The sequence below is a fragment of the Amblyomma maculatum genome, chromosome 6 (genome assembly GCF_055883805.1).
Source record: "Amblyomma maculatum isolate TAMU_Amacu chromosome 6, ASM5588380v1, whole genome shotgun sequence".
Taxonomy (NCBI): domain Eukaryota; kingdom Metazoa; phylum Arthropoda; class Arachnida; order Ixodida; family Ixodidae; genus Amblyomma; species Amblyomma maculatum.
In genome coordinates, this window is record NC_139349.1 from 136,868,858 (window position 1) to 136,892,182 (window position 23,325).

Below are 23,325 nucleotides of genomic sequence, written 5' to 3' on the forward strand. Positions count from 1 at the left end.
GAGTCTGTAGCAATGCTTGATGCGCACCGCAAAATGCTTCTATCGCTTGAACCGCTTGCATATTTGCTCTGAAATTTGGGACATAGATGGCGTACGACATCTATAATTTTCAACACTGAATTTGGATAAGCTTACCTTGATTTAATTAATTTACCTAACTACAAACCATTAATACATGAATTAAAATTAGGCATTAATTACAAATATGCATCACTTGTACTGCTGGCAGCCCAAAACAAGTATCCTTTGCATAGCTGATTCTGGTCACTCCGTCTGTTGCATATCCGCGAAACGATTGCTTTACCTTGAAGCTGCGGTTACTAGTGGGGAAGTGAGTCAACGCTCTTAAGCAGCTAGTTTGAGGCTGCTTTAACAATACTGAGTGCAGAAAACCTTTGCGCTTGCTGAAATAAAATTTATGTAATTGTTCACAGATTAAGCCCTAGATGGGGCCACAAGGTTGTGGCGCCACAAAGATGGCGCCACAAGTTTTAGCACAGTTAAGCCGGGTCTGATGATTTTCAACGACTCAACTGATCAGGGTTTTAAAATACAAGGCCATGAAATACCTAGAGTAGCAGAATATAAATATCTGGGGATATGGGTAAATGAAGGATTGGCATACATTCGAAAGCATGAGCAATCACTTAAGGCCAAAGGGCAAATAAATGCCGGGATAATGAAGCATAAGGCATTGTGGGGATACAATAGGTATGAGGTTTTGAGGGGTATTTGGAAAGGAATTATGGTGCCCGGACTTACTTTCGGAAATGCGGTTTTGTGCCTAAAATCAGAGGTACAGTCGACATTAGAAATAAATCAGAGATCCGTTGGACGATTATCACTAGGTGCCCACGGCAAAACTACAAATGAGGCGGTACAGGGAGATATGGGCTGGGCATCTTTCGAAGTACCGGAAGCTCAGAGTAAAATATTATATGAGGAACGCCTGAGGAAATTGGACAGTAACAGATGGGCAGCTAAAGTATTTAAATACCTGTACTTAAAAAGCGTTGACTCACATTGGAGGAAAAGAACTAGGAAACTAACTAGTAAGTATGCTAGTCACAAGGACGGAGAAATAAAAAGCATTAAGCAACAGGTGAAAAACACAGAAGGTAAAAATTGGATAAATTCGATGGAAAAGAAACAGAGTGTAGAATTATACTGAAAGTGGAAAATGCAGATCAGGAAGGAAGATTTCTTTGATAACTCAAGAGGCAGTGCCCTACTTTTTGAAGCTAGATCAGGGTGCCTTAGAACACGCAGCTACAAAAAGAAATTTAACAATGGAGATGACGCATGTGCTGTATGTGGTAACTCCAGTGAAACAATTGACCATATTATACTCGAGTGTAATGGTATCCATCCGGAAGTTGATGCAGGCGCAATCACTGTTCCTGAAGCTCTAAGGTTTAGAGATGCCAGTGGCCGGGTGAATAAACCGGCGGTGGAAACTAGCAAAAAACGACTGGAAGATTGGTGGCTTAAAAGCAGAGAAGTGACATAATGTTAGTAATGTAGAAACAAAAATTTAATAAATAGAATGATGGTTTAGTTAACCAATCTAAATCAATAATTAAGATATAGGGAGAAAAATGAGCATGATAGCTACTGCTACCACCCCGCTTCAAAGGGGACGCTCCTATATTCCATCCATCCATCCATGCAAAAGCTGCACATTTTGGATAACCAATATGGTGGCTTCTAGCCACCATAAACCAATATTATAGACTACATGGATTTCTAATCAATTCTAATTAAACCATTCAAGAATATATTGCTTAAATGTGATACTGAAAATTATAGACAGCCATGTGCCAGCTTTCAGTGAGTATAAGTGAGAGGTTTAACCAAAAGAAACATTTTGCTGTTTGCATTTAGCATTGCAACTATCGATATTACATATGCATACATTTGCAGAATGCCAGTAATATTTAGTGAATGTAGCATGAAACATGTGTGAACAATAAATATTCTTCAAAATTTTACAACATGTCCAGGGAACATAATTAACAAAAACCGGATGCTTACCCACACACCCTGCCAATGCCTGTGATAATACCAGCAGCTGGAACACTGTCTTCATAAACATTGTAAGCAGCAAGCTGAGACAGCTCCAGAAATGGGCTCCTGAAAAGGACGGCCGCAGTTCATAATATTTAAAAGTACAGGACTAGGCACCAAAAAAAAATAATAACAAATAACAAAAGTGCAATTTTCCTGTCGAAATTAACTTCCTCAGCTTTTTCCCGTGGGTATTCATGTCGTATTTAATTATGTGCAAATACAAACTCACCCTGGGTCAAGTAAAGTGTCTATTCTGTCTCTAACCAAAAGCTTGCCCTTTGATGTGTGTCGCTTGATTGCTTTTTCACCTCCTCCTATAAGAAAGATGCGGGATCACAAAAAAAAAAAAAAAAAAAAAAAAAGTGATTACAAACGCTTTTCATATGAATATGGAAGTACCGTGAAAAGTACACGGGATGTATATACGTTAAACGTAGCTGACAGATGCCGAATGTTTGGGACGCATAAAACATCACTCTGAGCGCTTCAACGCAGGTTCAGAAAGCAAAAGGGAAAGAGTGCAAAGCGCCTACCTTTCGTAATCTCTTCAACGGTGCTCCTCAGCTTGTCAACCAGCGCTTTCATGCGCCCATAATTTTCCTTCAAAAGTAAGTTCAGATCATCAATAATAAGCGACAACCCACAGTGGCAAAACAAAATGAAATCAAGTCGATGGAAATGCAAGCGAAGTGGCATGAATGGCGTGAGGTCCGGCGTGACCATACGTCAATACGATGTCGTGAACTCACTTGAAATTCGGGCGAATTCCTGTTCTGTGCGGTGCCGATTGTACTGACGGCATCGAGATGGTAGTTTCTCTGCCTTCGTGAGATACGCCTCGCATGCGTTAAGACGCACTGGCTACAACGAATCAGATACATATTAATCCGGCAAACCAAGGAGATCTTCCGAGATCGCCTGAGGCCGCCGGTGCAAAGCGGAGAAGCGAAAGCAGCCGAGAAAAATTGATGTCGATGCCAACGGTGTGAATGGGTCAGCATGGTTGCGAAATCTACTTTTGCTGGGATTCAACAGGTAATTACAAACTTATCAACTTAATTACACTACCATAACAAAAGAGTTCATTTCAAGTAATTTGGCTTGATATCGCCGTTTTAAATTACACATTGACGATATCACGTTTCCATCTGTTGCTTTTGCTGTGGTTTGCTTTTCGTCAGCTCAACTGGTGCAGCCGACTGGTGCAGCGTGGGTAGACTGGCGTGTGGAGTGTACGAAGCGGCGAGACCGGTAAAATGACGAAAGGCGACGAAAACGTGCCACTCGGGTACGCAATTTTTTAATTCAGAGCTCGTTTATTGTCCCCTTGTTTCGTATGCGAGAGATTTTCATCATATGTGCCTGGAGTTCCGCGCTCATTCACGAGCTGTCTAGATGTTTCAACACATGTAAGGTTGCAGTGTAGTACTCTGAATGAATAGTTTCGTGGAGTGTTTTAAAAACCTCTTGCTTGATCACCCTTGTGTCGCATCTTTCTATTGCAGCTTAATCGGTAAGCGCCTCAGTGGGTTCCTTCTAAAGGTTAATGCATTGAGCTGACAAAACTTTATCTGTAAACTTCCAGCCCTGATGGCCAGCCACTCTCAAAGAAGGCGCTTAAAAAGCAAGCCAAAGAACAAGAAAAAGCTGCCAAGAAGTCATCGAAGCAAGCCTTAGAAAACGTGAGTGTGTTATAATGTCTTTTGCTTTCGGTTATTTCATGCCATGTTGCCGTATCTGAAAGCATAGCAGATCGTTTGCAGTCGCATTATGCTCGTGCATATATTGCTACTTGTTAATCTTTATCTCTCCTTCGAACTGCCCCCGTTCCTTAGGCAAGTAAGCAGTCGGGAGATGCCGAAAATGATTACTCGGAGGGCCATTACGGCAAGCTGCCAATGTTGCAGTCCTCTGAGAAGACGTCACGTCAGCTGTCACGAGTCAAAGAGTTGGCGCCGCCTTTGTCTGGCCAGAATGTGTGGGTGCGAGGACGGCTACACACAAGCAGGGCGAAAGGTGAGACAGCAAAAGCTGATTGATTTGCCCGTGACAAGACATAGTTCAACGATGGGTCTGTAGAATGAACGGGCACTTGCAAAGTGCATGTGTAGCTGGTAGCGAACTGCTTTCTCTCCGTGCTCAGAAAAAAATTATCTGTGTAGAAAATGTAGCTCCCAATTCAAACTATTAATAATTCTTACCTTTTTGATGCGGCATGAAAAGAGCCTGGTTAGCTTTCATTGAACATCACAATGACAAGGTCTGTGACTAGAAATAGTCCACCTGAAGTCTCGGCTAGTGGCCTGCACCACCTTCAAAAGCTTTGACTTGTAATGCAGAGTCGATTACTGGGAAGCAATAACAGCCATAAATTCTTGAGAGGCAACACGTAACACACAGAAATGGAAGTGCAATGATGAAGCGTGTAGAAGGAGGAACCTTAGATGAGCACCTGTGTGATGTTTTCTTTTACGTGTTTGTTATCAATTGTGCTAGCCTGCGTCGGCACAAAAGCTAAAGTGATTATAAGCGACAGCAAAACAGCCATTTGGAACTTGACAAAAGGAAGAGTGTCATCCGCGGCTAAGAAAATTCTCGAATCCAGGGAGATCTCACGGAGGATCACAATAAAATGGACCCCAGGCCACAAATCGGTGTCTGGAAACAAAGCCGCTCACGCGCTCACCCAAGATGTCTACCACAGGACGAACGTCGAGCAGGTCGACAACCCAGAACCCGAGGAGAGGTGAAACACCTACCACGAGATCTGTGAATACTACAAACTAAACAGAAAAACATTCTCCACTCGACATAAAGAGCTAAACAACGAAGAGGCCAAAAGTCTTCGCAAACTACAGGCCGGAAATTAACGCAACCCGGTATGGCAGCACCATTTAAAAGTAGATGACAGACAACACGAAAACTGTAAACACTGCAGACAGAGAGGTACACTAGATCCCATAATCTGGCAATGCCCCTTTTCGCCTGGGGCAGTGGCCAACATTCATGACACAGAAGCTTGAGAATCCCTTTTCCAAAGCGAAACCCTTGAGACCCAAAAAGAAGTCGTCTGCCTGGCGGCTGAGGCCGCAAAGAATCAATGTATCCTTGCGGGCTTCTAGTCGCGGAGTCCCAGCCCCCTATTCGGGTCTGCGTACCTGGGTGGGGGAGTAGGGGAACCTCCTGTATCGGCGGCAATAAAGTTTTAAACAATAATAATATTGTACTGCTATAAAAAAAAGTGGAATAAAATTAATTTACAAGTTAAAGGATTCCTATGCAGGGAATACCGAGCATTTATTTTACGAGGATGATCAATTGTACAGTCAAATTACAGGGTAAAATGCATTGAATGTTTCTTCATGTGTCATGGAGTGTATCGTCATCAGGCACAGGTTATCTGTATTAGGTGTGAGACAAAGTCATTTCCATTCATCCCCAGTTGTCCTTGCCTTCTTGCAATTGGGTTGTCTCAAGAAATCTTCAAATCTCCTGTCCCCAGGTGAATCTTTGTGGCCCCTATCAGACCACCAGACATCTGTTCTCTGGCTGACACAGCTAAGCCAAGGCCAATATTTGCTCGTCTTGATTACATGAATAAATTTTACGAACAATATTTGTTTCTGAGATCTATGCTGCCTTCACCTTTTGACATTACCATTTTGCTTTGTGTAGTTCACTGTGCTGTTCTCAATCTTATTTTCAGCTGGTTTGTTACCTTTTGAAGGTTTTATTTCAGCCTCACATCTGTGTGTTGTAGAACTCTTGGATCTAGTGAAGTGAAACTCTGGCCTTACCTTCCATAGGTAACTGTACCGGTGCAGACAAAAGTAAACGGAGCACGCCTTTTTCTTCTAAAATTTTTCACGCATTGCATAATTGACACTGGCAGTCATGGTATGTGCGAACTGGTAGTAGACGTCAATGCCCTTTCACTTGGACAAATATTGTTTTCTTATCTCCGGTACAGAAGGTGCGATTTTAATTTGAATGGAAAAGCGTGCTTCGTTTAATTATGTCCGCTCCTGTACATCTTTTTCTTTTGTTGTAAAGACATCCTAATAAAATATGGTTATAGTAAAGAGTGTCTGACCATGGCAGTGCACTTAGCTTCGAATGATGTCATTGCAGCATGCGTAGTCTAAATACCTCGGTGTCCCGCCACAATGGCTGAGGGGTTAGGGCACTCAGCTGCTGAACCCAAGGACGAGGCTTCAGTCCTAGCTGCGGTGACCGCTTTTTGTTGAAGGTGGAAAGCAAGGCACCTGGCCAGCAGCACAAACCATTAGCCCAATATTGGTACTATGTCGACGTTGCATTCGTTCTATGTTGGGCTGGACATTGCCAACACTACAAATATTGGACCACTGTATTGTGCAGTTTGTGTAGTGTGCAATGTTAGCATGCATTAATTAACCCCAGATGACCGAAATTTCGTTTGCACCTAAGAGAAAATACAAACATAAAGGATGTATTCTTAGATGAGTGGACTGCCTCATGACTGAGGCATTACACAGAGCTTGCAATTGCGTGGTACCTCACCAACCAGCACAGACTTTTGATGCATTTCATTTCTCACTCCCAGGCAAGCAGTGCTTTTTTGTGCTGCGCCAGCAGCAGTACACGGTGCAGTGCCTCGTGGCGGTGTCAGACAAAGTGAGCAAGGCCATGGTCAAGTTCTGCTCCCTGTAAGTGATGCTTCTGAGAATGGAGCCTGCCATTTTGAAGTGCCTTTTGCTTATGACAGTAAAATCTTTCCAGGTTTGCAAATTTCTTTAGCGATCAGAAATACATTTGAACGTAAAGCATGAAGTGTTTAAAGCTGATGTTTTATAAATTTCTAGGAGTGAGTTCAATGTAAATTTAGCCAATGCTAACTTCCCTACAACCATTCAGAAATTCTCGCATCTATTTTGTTAAATACAGTTTCAGCCATAAAACATCGTCATTTGTTAGATGTATGCCGTAGCATGCTGGATATTGAGTATGAGTTACAGTTGGTCACAGGACAGAATTAACAAAATGTGCAAGCGAGGAACCCAGTGAGGCAACGAGATAATTGAGGTAAACCAGCTCAGTGGTACGATTTGGGGCAATGCTGTGCTTCTTTAGATAAATGCCAGTTGCATTCCATGAGGCCACCACCTCGTCGTGCTTCTCCTAGAGTACGACCCTTTTCTCACAGGCTGTCATCACCTCATTCGAGCCATTAGTACTTGGTAAAAACGTTTTTCACATGGCACATAAATCTCGTACATGTTACAGAAAATAACTGAACGATTACAGTTACAATTACTGTTATTTGATCTGTAGATGATATGGGGACCACTTACAGTCGCAGAAAATTAACCGAGCAATTACAGAAAGCTATTACTATTGCATTTCTTTCCTTCCAACTTTTATTGCCATCGCACTGATTTATTTGGACTACTGTGAACTGGTATGACTGCTTGATACTTTGTTGACCACTGTTACTTTTCAAGCGATGCTGTGTTTTCATTCCTTACCTCAAGAAGACATCAGCAGTTACACTGAACACTCTCTCAGTATGTGTGCCTGGAAGGAAGAGTAGCTTTATACCCTATCAACACCTTGCACTATAAACAGTTGCTACCATGTATACCAGGCTCTTTCTTTTCTTTCACAAAGCTCTTGCATCTTTTTAACAGTTACTGTACATATTGGTGGCACTCAGTCCTGTTCTGTTTGCTTATTACAATTGGTTGGTTTGTGGGGATTAATGTCCTAAAGCGACTCAGGCTATGAGAGACGCCGTAGTAGAGGACTCTGGAAATTTCGACCACCTGGGGTTCTTTAACGTGCACTGACATCGCACAGCACACGGACGCCACTCCATTTCGCCTCCATCGAAACGCAGCCGCCGTGGCCGGGATTCAATCCCGCTTCCTTGGACACAGTAGTCGAGCGCCGTAACCGGTGTACCACCCCGGCGGGGCCGCTTATTACAATTGAATTTGGTTTTTCTGTGCAAAGTCAACAAGAAGTCGAAGATTGATGTAACCAAATTTAGTTTTCCCACGCAGTGTCAACAAAGAGTCAATAGTGGATGTGCATGGTCGTGTCCAGACGTCTCCTCAGAAGATCGAAGGCTGCACCCAACAGGACGTCGAGCTTCACGTTGAAGAGGTGAGACTGGAGGAGCAGAGCTGCTGCAAATTTTTGTCAGCCAGGAAAAAAGAAGTGCTCTGGGGAAAAAGAAAATTGGAGGTTATGTCTTTGGGAAGGGGGGACTCTTTCTGTCACCTCAAAACGCATTTTTTTCGCTATCTTCCAGCCCACGTCAGCTGTGGGGCACTTCCATTTCTGTTTCCAGTGTCATTACCACTAGTATCATGCCACTAAAATCAAATGTTGCTTAAAAGAACCACAATGTTAATTGGTTACATGCAACCATTTAAATAGTTATGCAGCATATTCATGTAGATTAAAAGGGCAACTCCAGAAGTTTTTCGACATTTGCATATTCTGGTAAAAATCTTACTGTAGGTTTTCCTCTCCGCCCTGGCGCATTCTACCAGATTTAGACGCTGTGTGGTTATCCATTTGCAACAATTCGGTTTTAAAATTTGAAGTTTTCATGACCTTGGTTAAGTTATTTCTGTGGTTAATACTGCGTTTGTGATGTCACAAACATTATATCTGCGTTGCTGCCCGCTCCCCACTTGGTCATGAAATTTTGAGGCCTGTGTTAGGCTCTCTCAGGCATTTTATGCACTGCTTCAGGATTTACAGACTTTCCACTATCCAACTAGCGTGTGAGTGCTTTTCAAATATACTGTATGTGACGTTCCAGTTTTGTCAACTGGAACATTATTTCTTGCCATGAAACCAGTTTCGGTTTCGATTTACTTTTCTTTCATTTTGCAAACAGTTCCACTTGGAATTACAAAAACATTTGTTTGTGTCGGAGTCAGAACACACCGAGGAATGTAAATGCAATCAGTAACTGAAAATGACGAAGAAACCACTGGTGTTGCCCTTTACAGTAAGGAATTGTTATGTTTATTTCGGGAGCCGTTGCAGTGGAATTGTCATTTTTGGGGCTATTGTAAGCTTCGTTTTGTGTTGGCGACCTCTCACTTGTGCAGAGTGTCTGACATGGTGTGTTATGCCCTCTGCATTTCTCTCCTTCAGTTCTTTGTCGTCAGTTCTGCAGAGCCACGCCTCCCTCTTCAAGTTGAGGATGCTGCCAGGCCTGACAATGAAGAGGCAAGCTCCATGTTTTTTTTTTTTTTTTTTTTGTTTTTTTTTTTCTTTCACGAGGGCCACTACATAATTGCAGTCATTATAATTTGTCCTTTAACTTCAAGATTATTGCCCATCGATCTTACAACATTGCTCACCTTAGCATGTTCAACTCACTTTTTTTTTTTTTTTTTGCAGTGCTTTTTTTTTTCCTACCAGAGTAGTCTGTGGAGGCCATAAAGGAAGCCACCTGTTATGGTCATGTTCATTGTGCATAAAACCAGCAGCTGGTTGTGCTTTAGGCATTCAAAAAAATTTTGTACAGAAAGGTCAGACTGATTGGAAACGTAAATGTACAGAAACCAATTGTATTTTCATATACTCTAACCCCTCAAAAGATTGGGGTTTCTTTTCTATTTCTTATTTTCAATTTTCACTTGGCACAAGGACAGAGAAAAATAAATGATCTGACAAGGTTTGTCATTTACACTAGCATGCCCAAAGGATATGTTACCAAGTTCAGCTTCTTTTTATCATTTGAAAAGCAACCTAGTTGCAGCATGAAGCATACTATAATTATCTTAAAAGAAATCACTCGTACCTAGAGTTGCATCAGTGCATATTATCAAAATTTTCAATAGTTTCTGAATAGTATTTGCAATTTGATTTGATTCACACCATACTATTACTTCCAAACTACAGTAAAATCCCATTAATTTGAAGTCTTTGGTTTTGCAAAAAATGTTCAAATTAACCAAGCGTAACAAAAAAAAAAACGGACCCAAACAGAAATATTTTATTCAAGGATGCACTTTACTTTATGCGCGGGCTGTTGGACTGCATTATATATCTGCATTGCCTGTTTTCCAGGACACTGAAGGGCTGAACATCCGGGTGAACCAGGATACTCGTCTGGACAACAGGGTCCTTGACCTGAGGACACCAGCCAATCAGGCAATATACAGGCTGCAGGCAGGGGTCTGCAGTCTCTTCAGGGAGTCCCTGGCGAGCCGCGGCTTTGTGGAAATACACACGCCCAAGATTATCTCGGGTACATCATTCGGATGCACTGCAGTTTTTGATATCGAAGACGAGAGGTTTTACTATATGGGGGTCTTGTTTAACTTGCATTAAAATTTAATAAAAGTTAAAAAGGGCACAGAAAATGCCTGCCGCTCACTTTCGTTCCTTGGCAGCCTAGCACCACAACAAGTGGAAGCTCCTCTAATGGTGCTAAATGTTACTCGAAACTGGAAATGATTTTCATTGCTGCTATTAATATTGCTTTCAAAATTATGCTAGTATTATGTGTAGTATTAATTATAGCAGTCTATGAAATCATTATTGCCACACTTGACGTGCTAGCTTGCTTGAACACGTGGTCAAGCAAACTGTTCAAAGCAGCAACAGGTGTTAGTTTTCATATTTTAGCCATTAAAGGCTCTGACGTGCAAATTAACCACTTTCCTATTATTCTAGCAGCATCACACAAAAAGTGCTTAGTTGGAAAGTCATCTTTCTGAAAAAAAAAAAGGCTTTTCTCATGCTTGTGATATTTGATTCAGTTTTGAAAATTAGCTGCTTTAGGAATAACTGTACCCAGTTTGCTGTTGGTACGAGTGTCTCTTACGTGCGCTGCCTGATGAGTCTTGTGCGAAATCCTGTTGAATTGCTCTCTACAGCTGCCAGCGAAGGTGGTGCCAATGTGTTTGAAGTTTCCTACTTCAAAGGGAGTGCCTACCTGGCGCAGTCCCCGCAGCTCTACAAGCAAATGGCGATTGCGGCCGACTTTGACAAGGTCTTCACCATCGGAGCAGGTGAGCTGAACTGCATGCGAATTAGTGTTGGCAGTTCTGGACTAACTCATCTCATGGGCCAGCTTTTGAGAATTTGGCCTGCTCCCAGGTTATCATTCTACAAAGTTCCACAACCATAGTTCAATCCAGCATTTGGAAGCTGCTCTTCAGCCTTATTTTGATGATGATAACTCTGATAGGCCTGGCCTGAGCACAAGATGGTGGCATCACTGGATTGTGCTCGTGCAAAAGGCTCACCGTGTGGGCTACGGCTTTTGGCGTTAGGTCTGCACCTGCCGTCATGAGCAAATGTTTACAGGGTGCAGATACCCGGAACAGGAACTAAGTAGATCCCCTTTATATAGCAAAGTCACTGGGACTGGCATAAATCTTTACTATATCAGTGGTTGGTGATAACATGGTCCTGAAGTTGCCGTTCGGTAACTAAATGTCTACTTACTCGACACATCTTGTTGCTTAATGAAAAAAGCTCTCAAATACCTTCAGTCTCTCTCATCGTCTTTTCATTCCATTTTTTTGTATTGTAAGATTTTATGTTTACACATGAGGGCAACGTGGCTATGAATACAACTGAGTTTGATTTCATGTGAAAACAAAGTGTTGCATGAACACGGCGTTATCGTCTGCTGTTTCTGTCTTATGTAAGAAGGCAATAGATCAGAAATGCGCGTGGCAGTCAAGTGCTGCAAAACTGCACATGCCGTACCTCCAGTTCTTGCCACTGCTGCCTCGTGCTGCACAGTGCTGTGAACATTCGGTAGTTTCTTCCCTTCCCTATTTCTCGCTGCACTTTTACTCTTCTTTAATTTCTGAACGAATCGCGGCACCTTCTTTCCATGCTTGTAGACAGCTTTACTTGTCTTTTTTTTTTTTTCCTATACGCTGCATGCTTTCCCTCACGGCTCCAAGGCTTACGTAAAGTTCGCTTCTCCTGAATACTACGAAGCCTAGTGGTAAAGCCATTTAAAAAAACACGGTATTGTGTGTGTGTGTGTGTGTGTTTTTTGTTTTGTTTTTTTAATATTGCTTTACGATTTTAGTTAGCGCGCGTGCGGCAACATCATTTCGTTGGAAAGCGTCGCCGCGGCCAGTCGCACTTTACTGTAACCGATTTTTATCAAAAATGTCTTTACTATAAAGGGGGGAAAATGTACAGTTGTCTATGGAAAATGAACAGGGACTACTTTACTATATGCACTTATATACTATATACGTACTATAGACTATATCCACTTTACTATATCCGAGTTCACTATAGTGGGGTTCTACTTCTTTTTTTTTTCCTTCCCTTGCCTCGGCAACCAGCATACTAGTGTTTGATGATTCAGGAGACAAAGTTCACATGTCATATATTTATGATTTTCATTGGCCTACTTTTCATATACATTTGCACATGACTATCCACTTATAACGATATTGAGAAAACTAGAAAATTCGATCATTATAGCCGATTATTGCTATATCTGGATCGGCGAGAAAGAAAAAAGGAAAAGCAAAACAAAACCCGTTCACCCACATATTTTTCCAAGCATGTAGGCTTGCCTACTTACCAGCAATCGGGCTGAACAATGCTAATCATCGTAAAGGGCACTGTCGGAATTTTTCTGCTATAAAAGCTTGAGCGTGTGCTACAAAGTGCCATTTTTTTCTTGCTACAAAAACTGAAATTAATGTTGCGAAAGTTGCTACAAAAAGCCTGTTGTCAGTTCCACCTCTGGAAGGGTAATATTTGATGTACATAGCACATTGAAATGCTGAAACTTAGCAAGAAACAACACATGATGATGGAAAATATTTCTATTAGGAAAGTGCACATTATGAATAAAAAAGAAAAAGATATTATCGTATAAACCGTATTATAGGTTGAGTGGGAATATAGATCTTACCGTGAAGTAAAAACAGAAAAATGAAACGAGAGAAAAGCGGAGAAACACATATATTTACACCACCGGCTATGTCCCTGCATCACCGGAAGACAAGCCTTTGCTGCTCGCCACCTCCCAGAGTGTGTCATCTAGTTCCATCAAGCGTGTTGCTTACACAGCATTTCTTGAAAGGTTGCATGCGGACAGCTGATCTTGTTCACGCCACCGCACACCGTTTTCTGAAATGCCTAACTATCACTGAAAGAGCGGTCATGTTGCCATTCGTTTCAGCGAGCATCACTTATTCTGGAAAGCCACTGTAAACTGCCTCCACATGCCATTATTCACTGCTAAAGTGGCATTTTATACTCTCACCAGACGAAAGAAAGAGCGTACGTGAAGGTAAATGTGCTTGGGACAGAAAAAAATGCCAGCAACTGCAGAATGTCGATATGGTTTTGGCTGTCCTTGATTATCAGGCACGCCACTTTGTGCCGTACTGTTCCTCAAATTCTGCTAAAGACCGCTATATAAGACAAGAGGCAACTTTAGCTTGCTTTTTTTGAGAAAAAATCTCAACCTGTATTCCGGTTAAACTATGTCTGCACAAAAGTGGTGGTTGACAAGCTACCCTGCTCACTCTTTTGCGAAATATTATTTGCTGAATTTGCTGCATGACCTAAAGAAACCTTATTTGCTATGTGAAGATGCAAAATTCACCTGAAATAGAGAAATCAATGCTAGGTGCAAAGATTTAAAAAAAGAAAGTGTGGTGAGTTCATTTTGTACGAAACTGGGTACATAGCGTGCCAGAGGTTTAAGTGAAAAAAAGAAAGAAAATACTGTTGTACGAGTATTCGTGACAAGCAATGCAGTCCTAATTGTACTGGTGGCCTTGGTAAGTGATGATGTTGTTGCCCTGCCTGATCGTTCCACTCGTGAATGGTTCCAGTGTTCAGGGCTGAAGACTCAAACACACATCGCCACCTGTGTGAGTTTGTGGGCCTGGACTTGGAGATGGCTTTCAATTACCACTACCACGAAGTGGTGGATGTCATCGGGCAGATGTTTGTGGACATCTTCAAGGGTCTCCGAGACAGGTGCGTCCTTTCTCTGTCCAATCATTGCAAACAGCCACAAGCACTCTCCATGAGTGTTTTTAAAAACACTCATGGCGCAAGTGTGCTCACCAATATCTGGCTTCTGTGGTAGACATGTTGTTGTCACTTCTCTATCTGGGACACCTAACCTAACTGAATGTGTCTCATGCCACTTCACAAAAGACAGCCAGTTGGGTGACACATTCACTTGTGGTTTGCTAAAGGGACTATGGCCTAGTGTCAGAGTTTGCAAGAAAATAGCCTGCTTGCCAAGCATGTCACCCCCGCAGGAGGTTTTGTCGTAAGATCAACGTGCTGTGATGTTATCAATGTACAGCATTTGCCATGCTGCCGAAATGCTGGAACAATGCTGGCACAAAACTAAAGGGCGTGCTAACAAAAAGCAGTGATTTCTTTTTAAGAAAATTTTGATGAAGAAGGTGGTAGGTGGGTTTATTATGCAATAAAATGCAGTTAGTTCACAAACTCTCACCCGGTAAAAGATTTGGGAAAGAAAGAAATCGCTAATCAAAGATTAGGGAAATGATGACACGTCCTCCTAACCAATGCCTGTGCAAGTATTTTCACTCGATGCATTTGGGATCGATAGCAAATACCCATTCTCATGCGAGCTTGGCAAACATCCTTGTTTTCCCAGGGATGCAACATGATTACAGGCTCAGCGAACAAAAGTTATATTAACAGATTTGGAGAAAGATGTCGTTGATACATACCGTATTTATTCGCGTATAACCCGCCCCTGCATATGACCCACACCGCTAACTTTAAACAGCGCGGAAAAAAAAAAAGAGTCCTCGCCTATAACCCGCACGCTTATCAAGAAGAAGAAAAAAAAAACGCACTAGAAAGATACAACTGCACACTTAGTGATCGTTTCATTTTCAGAACATTTATTCAATCGACCGCCACAACATCACTGGTTATCCGACACTCTCAAAGATGTAGGCGTCCTCAGAACCATCCAAGCTGTTACTGATGGCAAATTTTCTGAAGCTCTTGCGCACGAAGTCGGCCGGTATCGCCTTCCACGCTTCCACGATCACTGGTATAGCAGTGGAATATCGGGCCTTCGCACGCACATTGTCGGTGTGAAGGGGAAAAGGCCATCAGCCATCCACTGGGCATATAGCCGCCGCTTCACGTATGCCTTGAACGGCTTGTTCAGGCACACATCAAGTGGCTGTAGCATGGACGTCATGCTGCCAGGTATCATAACGAGGTCAATGCTGGTCTCAGCGAGGCGAGCCATTATCGTATCAGCACAGTGGCCTTGGAAGGAATCCAGCACGAGCATCGACTGGCATGCCAGCAAGGCACCTGATCTTTGCTCCCAGATTACTCGGATCCAGTCACCGACTAGGCCACTGTTCGTCACCCCTCATTAAGGGAACAGGAGCAAAGGTTACACCTTCCGGGTGTTGCCGAGTCCTCTACTGTGACTCACTCCTTCTTACTGCTGCCATAGACAGCAGATAGATAAAGACCGTGCAGAGGCATCATTTTAAACTGTTGAGTTCTTTCATTTGCATATAATGAGCCCCTCATTACCCCTTTAATTTTCTGCGTAATAGCTTATGAGGGTCTCGGTTCTTGCGATGCTGAAGCTATAGGTGGCGCAAGAGGGTTCTCGCACAGCTTCCACCCTTTCTGTCGATCACGTTCCGCATGAGACTCGCGGTAACACAGGACGTTCCACATCCGCCGCTATGGATTAGGGTGTTGCTATGGGTGAGGGTGAGGAACACTCTCAAAGTTCAATCACAGGCAACATTAATACCCAAGAAAGTAGAAGGCTGGGCAGCCATCGCTGTAGCTCAGTAGGTAAGAGCACCAGATGCAATATTCGTAGGTCGTGGGTTTTATTCGCACCAGCAGCGCGTTGTTTCTTGTTTTTGTTTTTTTGTTATTCATTTATGTTTCTCCCTAGAATGATTACAGTAATAATTGAGGTCAATAATAAAAATAATAAAAACAATTTTTTAATCCCCTACGCTTTCTTTGGCCTCGCTGACTGTTGGCTTCTTTCAGACGTGGTAAACACAGGCAACTTGGCCAGTCCCTTGAAGTTCATATTAAGACTTTTACTCTATTATGATTGTTATGCAATCCCAGCCTATTGAAACCAACTGCAGCCAGATGCTAAGAAGTAAGGAAAATTTCTATGCAGAAAGCAAGTTTGTACTAGCAGTGTGTACATCAATGTTGTTTGAGGGGGAAACACCCAGAGAAATTCATACGAAGCCTCCCACACATTAATACACGCATCTCCTACACAGCAGCAGCTTCATGCTGTCGCTGCGTTCATGTTTTGTACTGTCCAGTTTTGTGCCTTTCGGCCCTCCTTTCCTTTTTCTTCTTATTTCTTTTTTACTCATTCTTCATTCAACTCTCAGTGCCTTCTCTTTTTCAGAAATACCTCATTCTGATTCTAAATGGCCATAATCTTTTTCATTGTTTTTGTTTGCTCCTAAGTTTAGTGGGCAGTGGCCTGGCTTTTTTGTTCGGGTTCTAGAACCTCCTTTACCATTAATGCTGACTTGTGGTCGTCAAAAAAATGTGTAAAATAATCTGCTTTCTTGCACTTAGGTTTGCTGACGAGATTGCTGCTGTGAACCGTCAGTACCCAGCTCCTCCATTCAAGTTTCTGGAACCTAGGCAAGTCTTTCATGTTGTCCACGCAGTAGAAATTGAAAGATAAAATTTCAGGCAGAAAGTGCAACTTACTTTTATAAAAGCGCAGTAGTTTTCACATAGCATGTGACAACTTCTTTTTTTTTTTTATGAATTCGTTCAGGGCAATGGTGATTTAGCACCGCTGACCTGTTTTTGAGCTGTCATAGCATACTGTTCAATACAAGGCTCATATAAAAATTTCAGCTTGTAACCTTTTAACACTGTATTCTGATGAAAGTCTGCTTTTAGTTTCCCATATTGTCATTCTGGATAATCGTTCACAATACATATCAGCAGCACCACTTAGCGTCTGGTGTAGACATCTTTTTACCCAATTTCTTCTATTTGCATTTATGTGCTACTTTACACTAAAAATACTGAACAAGCTTTCCAAAAGTTTGTTTATTAACAAGCTTATTGGCTTATCTTTTACTAGTGGCAATAGCACCAGAATTTGCTAAGGTTATGAGAGTATGTCGGGCAGTTTCTATGTTGTGCCAAGCCCTAACAGTAGGGGTCACGATTTAACACTTTCCTTCCCAAGGGGAAAAAGTGGTGTATTTTGGGCAGTGTAGCTAATATTTTTTACCTTTAACGAAGCACGCTTGATAATAAAAGTGCACAGTGTCAAGTTTTAGATGAGCAAGTTCTCTTTTCAGTGGTGTTAATGTCTATCGATGTATTTATTCAAGAGGGTATAAAAAAAAGAATGTACGGAGGGCAAAACATTTGTTTAGAATGCACAAGCTGCGTGCTGAGGAATTCAAAAGTGGCTACAAAAACTGCACCCACTGAAAATGGTAGGAATGGCAATATAATCCATTGAGTTTATAGTCGTGCTTATATCCAGAACATTCTGAGCCAGGTGTTAACAATAGATACTGCGTGTTGAGTTCACAAAACACCTACAATGAGCAGCTTAGGTGTTTTAGACAAGCATTCTTTTGCAGGCATTCTTACATCCAGAGTTTTCTGAACCAGGTGTTGTCAATAGATATACGTGTTGAGTTTGGAAAACGTCTACAATGAGCAGCTTAGACAAGTGTTTTACCATCTGTACATAAAAATTTACAACAACAGAAAAAAGAATGAACAAATTAGTGTTTTTTCACGCAAATAGGGTGTAAAGAAAAGTTAAATGTTCATTTTCTGCAACAAGGAGTTATGCGTTATATCAGCAAATATTATTTTATCTACACAATTTCTTTGGTTATGTAAAAGAAAAGAATACGTGTAATCTGTTTTGAGTATTCTGTAGTGGGCAAAGCAATTTATTTTACAGTTGTGAACTTTAGTTGACTTATGCTAAATGTGCCCCCCCCCCTTGCTCTTACACTGAAGCCTGAGGCTGGAGTTCCCGGAGGCTGTAGCCATGCTGCGCGAAGCTGGAGTTGAAATAGACGACGAAGATGACCTGAGCACGCCAAATGAAAAGCTTCTTGGGCGGCTGGTCAAGGCAAAGGTGTGTGAAAAGAGCCGTGTCAAGCTTATGCCTGCGTTAATTTGATATTTGTGTTCGTATCGATAAGTATGTGATGCTAGCAATGCAGGTTAGCCTGATTTTGCTGTCTACTCACCTCCTATTTATTAGCTAATATTTAGCATAATAGTATACACTAATGTATACTACATCCTTCCGGCATTTGAATAAAAACCAGTATATGCATTATTGTTAAGTACTGCATGGGTATAAGTCAGTTCAGTTCAGGCGTTCAGTCGTGTCCGACTCTTCGTGACCCTATGGACCATGTCACGCCATGCTTTCCGGTCTCTCACTATCTTCTTAACATCACATAGCTTCATCTGCAATGCCTCGAGAATGCCATCTAACCATCGCGTTCGCTGCCTACCCCTTCTCCGGCGACCCTCAACCTTTCCCAACATCAAATCTTTCTCCAGCGACTCCTCTCTTCTCATCAGTTGACCAAAGTAACTGAGCTTTAACTTTAGAATTTGACCCTCCAATGAGCAGTCAGGGTTTATGGTCGACAATATCGACTGATTTGATCTTCTGGCAGTGCAAGGAACTCTTAAGAGTCTTCGCCAGCACCACAATTCAAACGCGTCAATTCTTCGGCGGTCAGCCTTTTTCACAGTCCAACTCTCGCATCCATACATCACAACTGGAAAGACCATAGCACGGGTTATACGGATCTTGGTTGGTAGACTAATGTCTCTGCTCTTTACTAGGCGGTCAAGGCTAACCATTGCTCTCTTTCCCAGAAGCAGGCGTCTCCTAATTTCATGGCTGCAGTCTCCTTCCGAGGTAATCTTGGCGCCCAAGAATAGAAAATCTGTCACAGCTTCCACTTCTTGTCCATTGATGCTCCAGGACTTGATAGGGCAAGACGCCATGATCTTCGTCTTTTTAATGTTCAGTTTAAGCCCAAACTTCTCACTCTCTTCTTGTACGCGCATCAGAAGTCTCTTGAGTTCCACTTAACTTTCTGCCATTAAAGTGGTATCATCCGCATATCTAAGGTTGTTGATACGTTTTCCAGCAATCTTCACTCCAGCTGAAGACTCGTCCAGACCGGCCTTCCTCATGATGCACTCTGCATATAGGTTAAATAGGCAGGGCGACAGTACAGTATGCAGCCTTGCCTCACCCCTTTCTCAATCGGAAACCAATCAGTAAGACCATGCCCAGTTCTGACTGTGGCCTCTTGCCCTTCATAAAGGTTCCTGAGGAGACAGATGAGGTGAATTGGAACTCCCATCTCTTGGAGAGCTTGCCACAATCTGCTGTGATCTACGCAGTCAAACGCTTTCACATAATCAATAAAGCAGAAGTAAATGGGTTTCTGGAACTCTCTTGCTTTTTCCATGATCCAGCGAAGGTTGGCAATTTGGTCTCTAGTTCCTCTGCCCTTGCGAAACCCAGCTTGCACGTCCGGAAGCTCCCGATCCACATACTGCTGCAGCCTACCTTGCAGGATTTTTAACATCACCTTGCTAGCATGCGAAATAAGCGCGATCGTGCGGTAGTTGGAAGAATCTTTGGCACTGCCTTTCTTTGGAATGGGGATGTAAACTGACCTCCTCCAATCCTGTGGCCACTGCAGGGTTGTCCAAATCTTTTGACATAATGTATGCAGTGTGTTAACAGCGTCGTGGTTGAGGTTTTGAAGCAACTCAGCTGGAATACCATCAATTCTGCTAGCTTTGTTCTTAGCAAGGCTGGCTAAGGCCCATTCAACTTCACTCTTCAGGATGCCCGGCTCGAGATCAGAAATCACAACCGTCCTATGTTGGGTTTGCACATCCGGGTCCTTCTTGTACAGTTCTGTGTATTCCTGCCACCTCTTCTTTATCTCTGAGGCTTCAGTGAGGTCCTTGCCTCGTTTGTCCTTTATCACGCCCAGCTTAGCACAGAAGCTTCCTTTGATATCTTTGATTGTCTTATGCATGGGTATAAGTAGGCTGCATAAATTGCAGTTCAGAAAGTGTTGTTGTCTAAATGACTTCTTAGGTTGGTTAGTCTATGCATTTCATGACATGCATGCCTTTTACATTTGTGGCACCCCACCCTTGTTAGCTTTCTTGTGCACCTCAGCCAAAGTGATTGAAATGAGTGTTTTATCTGTTTTCTTAAAGTTAGCTAACTGGCATGCAAATTTTGTAGTTGCAATTTTAAATTTATTTTCTGCTTCCTGCCCTTTTTGGTCGCCTAGTGGTTAGAGCACTCGACTGATGAGCGTAGGGAATGACCCAGGCTCGATGCTGTCTGCGGCGGCTATATTTTGATGGAGGTGAAACGCAAGGCGTCTGTTACGTAGTGTCGTTACAGCCCCACCGTAGTGGTGCAGTGGTTAGGGCGCTCAACTGCTGAACCCTAGGACGCAGGATCGAATCCTTTCCACAGTGAGCACTTTTCGATGGAGGTGAAATGCAAGACATCAGTGTGCTGTGCGATGTCAGTGCATGTTAACAAACCACAGGTGGTCAAAATTTCCGGAGCCCACCACTACGGCTCTCTCATGACCTGAGTTTGAGTTGCTTTGGGCTTCGCTCTTTGGCCCGGGAGATCACCCTTTCAGTGTGGAACACAGGGGAGTTTTGCAACCGCCGCCTCAGGGCACAGGATCGTGAGCTGCACCTCCACCTTCCCCATAAGATAGCGCATCAAGAAGCAAAGTTGCTGTGCCATTTATGGCTCGATGTTGCTTTCACAAACAAGTATGCTTTCAAGATTAGAATGGCAGACAGCCCTGCCTGTGAAAATTGTGGCTGCGAAGAGGCAATCAAACATCTCCTATGTGGATGTCCTGCATTTGTGAGTGAATGACATGAGCTGTGTTGTGCGCTGGACCGTCTCGATCCTCGCCCTTTAACGGAGGATAAGATCCTTGGTCCGTGGCCATGACAGTCGACTGCCTCCAAGGCATACTGAGCACTGTTTAGTTATCTAACAGCTACTGGCTTGAGTGACAAACTGACCGCGTTTCACGTCCCTTTTCTCTTTCTTCCTCCCTCTTTTCCTCCCTTCCCTTCCTTCCTTCCTTCCTTCCATCCTTCCATCCGTTTTTGGCAACTTTTGTTTTAAGGTAAAGGTCTTTCTAGGCTCATGGAACGAAATCCTGTGCACGAGATCTGTCATATTCCACGAGACGTGTTCTCTTCTAGCGTTCCTGCCATGAGTGATCCCACACTTGAACGCGCACCAAGGAACGCCACGCGACAGGAGCGATGGTGCACCGTCTTAACTTGCACTTGCCAGAGAAAGTGTGACAGATACTGCACCTTTCCTTCCCTGTAATGCAATTATAATTATATGTAGCACTGCAATGAACGCCAATAAGAGGCAGATGATAGGAGGAAGGGTAGGCTTTCGCTATTCTGTTCTTAAGAGGCCCACTAATTTTTATTACTGCAGGAAAAGTGACAAGCTGAGGTTTGTCAACTGCTCATATGTGCAGGTCACAGTTGTGAGCATTGTCATCTGCTTGTCTTTTGCAGTATGACACTGACTTCTACATTCTGGACAAGTACCCGCTCAAAGTGAGGCCATTCTACACCATGCCTGACCCTCATGACCCGGTACGCCTTTGCAGCTTGCGTTAGTGCACATAAGTATATTTGCACAACCCTTATTTATTTTTATTTATTTACATATACTGCAGCCCCGTCAGGGGCTATTGCAGGAGTGGGGAAAATTATAGCATAATTAACTGTCAACAGCAAGCAAACAGTACGATGAGTTAGCGGTAGAGTCAGGAGTTAGCAGCAATCAAACGATCAACAGCCAAACAGCCACAGCATCAGGAATATCCAACAATGCTCAGAAAGTGTTCTAATGGCAACGAGCGTACATCACCGGGCAGAGAATTCCAGCTCTCAATGACATGAGGGAAGAAGCTAAATTTTAAAGCGTCTGTGCGTGCATAAATAGGCGACACATTCAATGAATGGTAGTTCCTAGTAGATGAAGGCTTTGAAAACTGTAGGTATTCATTCAATAGTGCAAAACGGGATGGATGAACATTATTGTAAAAATACTTTAAACACTCATTGTGGAGACGAGTATTCAACAGAGAAAGATTCAGGTCAGGAATAGCAGTTGATGGAGAGAAGCTCTTATGATACCTTCGACATATAAACCGCACTGATTTCCTTTGAATCGACTCAAGCTTAATGATGTCGCTTTGTTTATTAGGATTCCATTATTGACCCATACTCTAGAAGCGGATGGATTAGAGCTTTGTAAGTTACCAATTTAGTTTCTTGAGGGGTAACAGAAAAAGACAGTTTCAGCTACCCCAGCCTCCGCAATGGATTGTGTGCATATTGTGTTAATGTGTTCTGACCACGACAATTTAGATGTAAAAAGTACACCTAAATATTTGTATTCAGACACCCATTTCAAAGATTCGTCATTGAATGAATAACAGTAAGATAATGGGGCTGCTCTGTTACTGAATGACATGCAGACAGATTTACGAAAATTTATTTGCATTTCCCATGTTTCGCACCATGAGCAGAATGACGAAAATGAAGCATTCAGTTGCTCGTGATCATCAGGTGAGTTAATTGATCTGTACACTACACATACAAGCGTATTTTAGAAAAAATATTTTGTGGCAAATCATTGGTGTATATTAAGAATAGCAGTGGCCCCAGCACAGATCCTTGTGGCACGCTGGATGATATGTCAGCAGTTTAAGATGAACATGAGTTAAAAGTGACGTATTACTTCCGATAAGAAGGAAAACTTGATATCCAATTCACTAGTGAGGGGTTATTAAGTATTGCATTCAGCTTACAAAGAAGTTTAGTGTGAAGGGCTGTATTGAAGGCCTTGGATAGATCGATAAATAAAGTGTCAACCTGAGAGCAGATATCAAGGGAACTAGCAATGTCGTGTGAATTCAACAAGTTAAGAAATGGTGCTAAACCCGCGCCGAAAACCATGCTGATATTTACACAAAATGTTGTTAGCTTCAAGCTTGGTGTGTACAGCGTAGCAAAAAGAAGAAACACAGCGCCTTTTTGGGTTTTGATCAAAAAAAGAGGCAGCCCAAATGCATGTGTGCGCATTTCTGATTAACTGGTGCTGTTGGAGTAGTTAAGGAT

At 42.6% G+C, this 23,325-nt stretch overlaps 2 protein-coding genes across 2 annotated transcripts in view; one reads left to right on the forward strand and one right to left on the reverse strand.

Moving 5' to 3' along the window:
- The window catches only part of Mccc2 (methylcrotonyl-CoA carboxylase subunit 2), a 42,745-nt gene extending 39,710 nt beyond the window's left edge, over positions 1–3,035 (reverse strand). Inside the window, exons 1-4 of the mRNA XM_084607468.1 lie at positions 2,820–3,035; positions 2,604–2,670; positions 2,300–2,384; positions 2,035–2,133 (exon numbers count right to left, since the gene is read on the reverse strand). Coding sequence (XP_084463594.1) covers positions 2,035–2,133; positions 2,300–2,384; positions 2,604–2,670; positions 2,820–2,951 — 383 coding nt within the window. The 5' untranslated portion in view covers positions 2,952–3,035. The remainder of the gene's footprint in view (positions 1–2,034; positions 2,134–2,299; positions 2,385–2,603; positions 2,671–2,819) is intronic.
- Positions 3,036–3,086: 51 nt separating this feature from the next.
- The window catches only part of AspRS (aspartyl-tRNA synthetase), a 34,477-nt gene continuing 14,238 nt past the window's right edge, over positions 3,087–23,325 (forward strand). Inside the window, exons 1-13 of the mRNA XM_084607469.1 lie at positions 3,087–3,105; positions 3,252–3,358; positions 3,656–3,752; positions 3,906–4,086; positions 6,656–6,758; positions 8,115–8,217; positions 9,226–9,300; positions 10,147–10,327; positions 10,959–11,093; positions 13,911–14,058; positions 16,666–16,734; positions 18,094–18,214; positions 21,712–21,792. Coding sequence (XP_084463595.1) covers positions 3,327–3,358; positions 3,656–3,752; positions 3,906–4,086; positions 6,656–6,758; positions 8,115–8,217; positions 9,226–9,300; positions 10,147–10,327; positions 10,959–11,093; positions 13,911–14,058; positions 16,666–16,734; positions 18,094–18,214; positions 21,712–21,792 — 1,326 coding nt within the window. The 5' untranslated portion in view covers positions 3,087–3,105; positions 3,252–3,326. The remainder of the gene's footprint in view (positions 3,106–3,251; positions 3,359–3,655; positions 3,753–3,905; positions 4,087–6,655; positions 6,759–8,114; positions 8,218–9,225; positions 9,301–10,146; positions 10,328–10,958; positions 11,094–13,910; positions 14,059–16,665; positions 16,735–18,093; positions 18,215–21,711; positions 21,793–23,325) is intronic.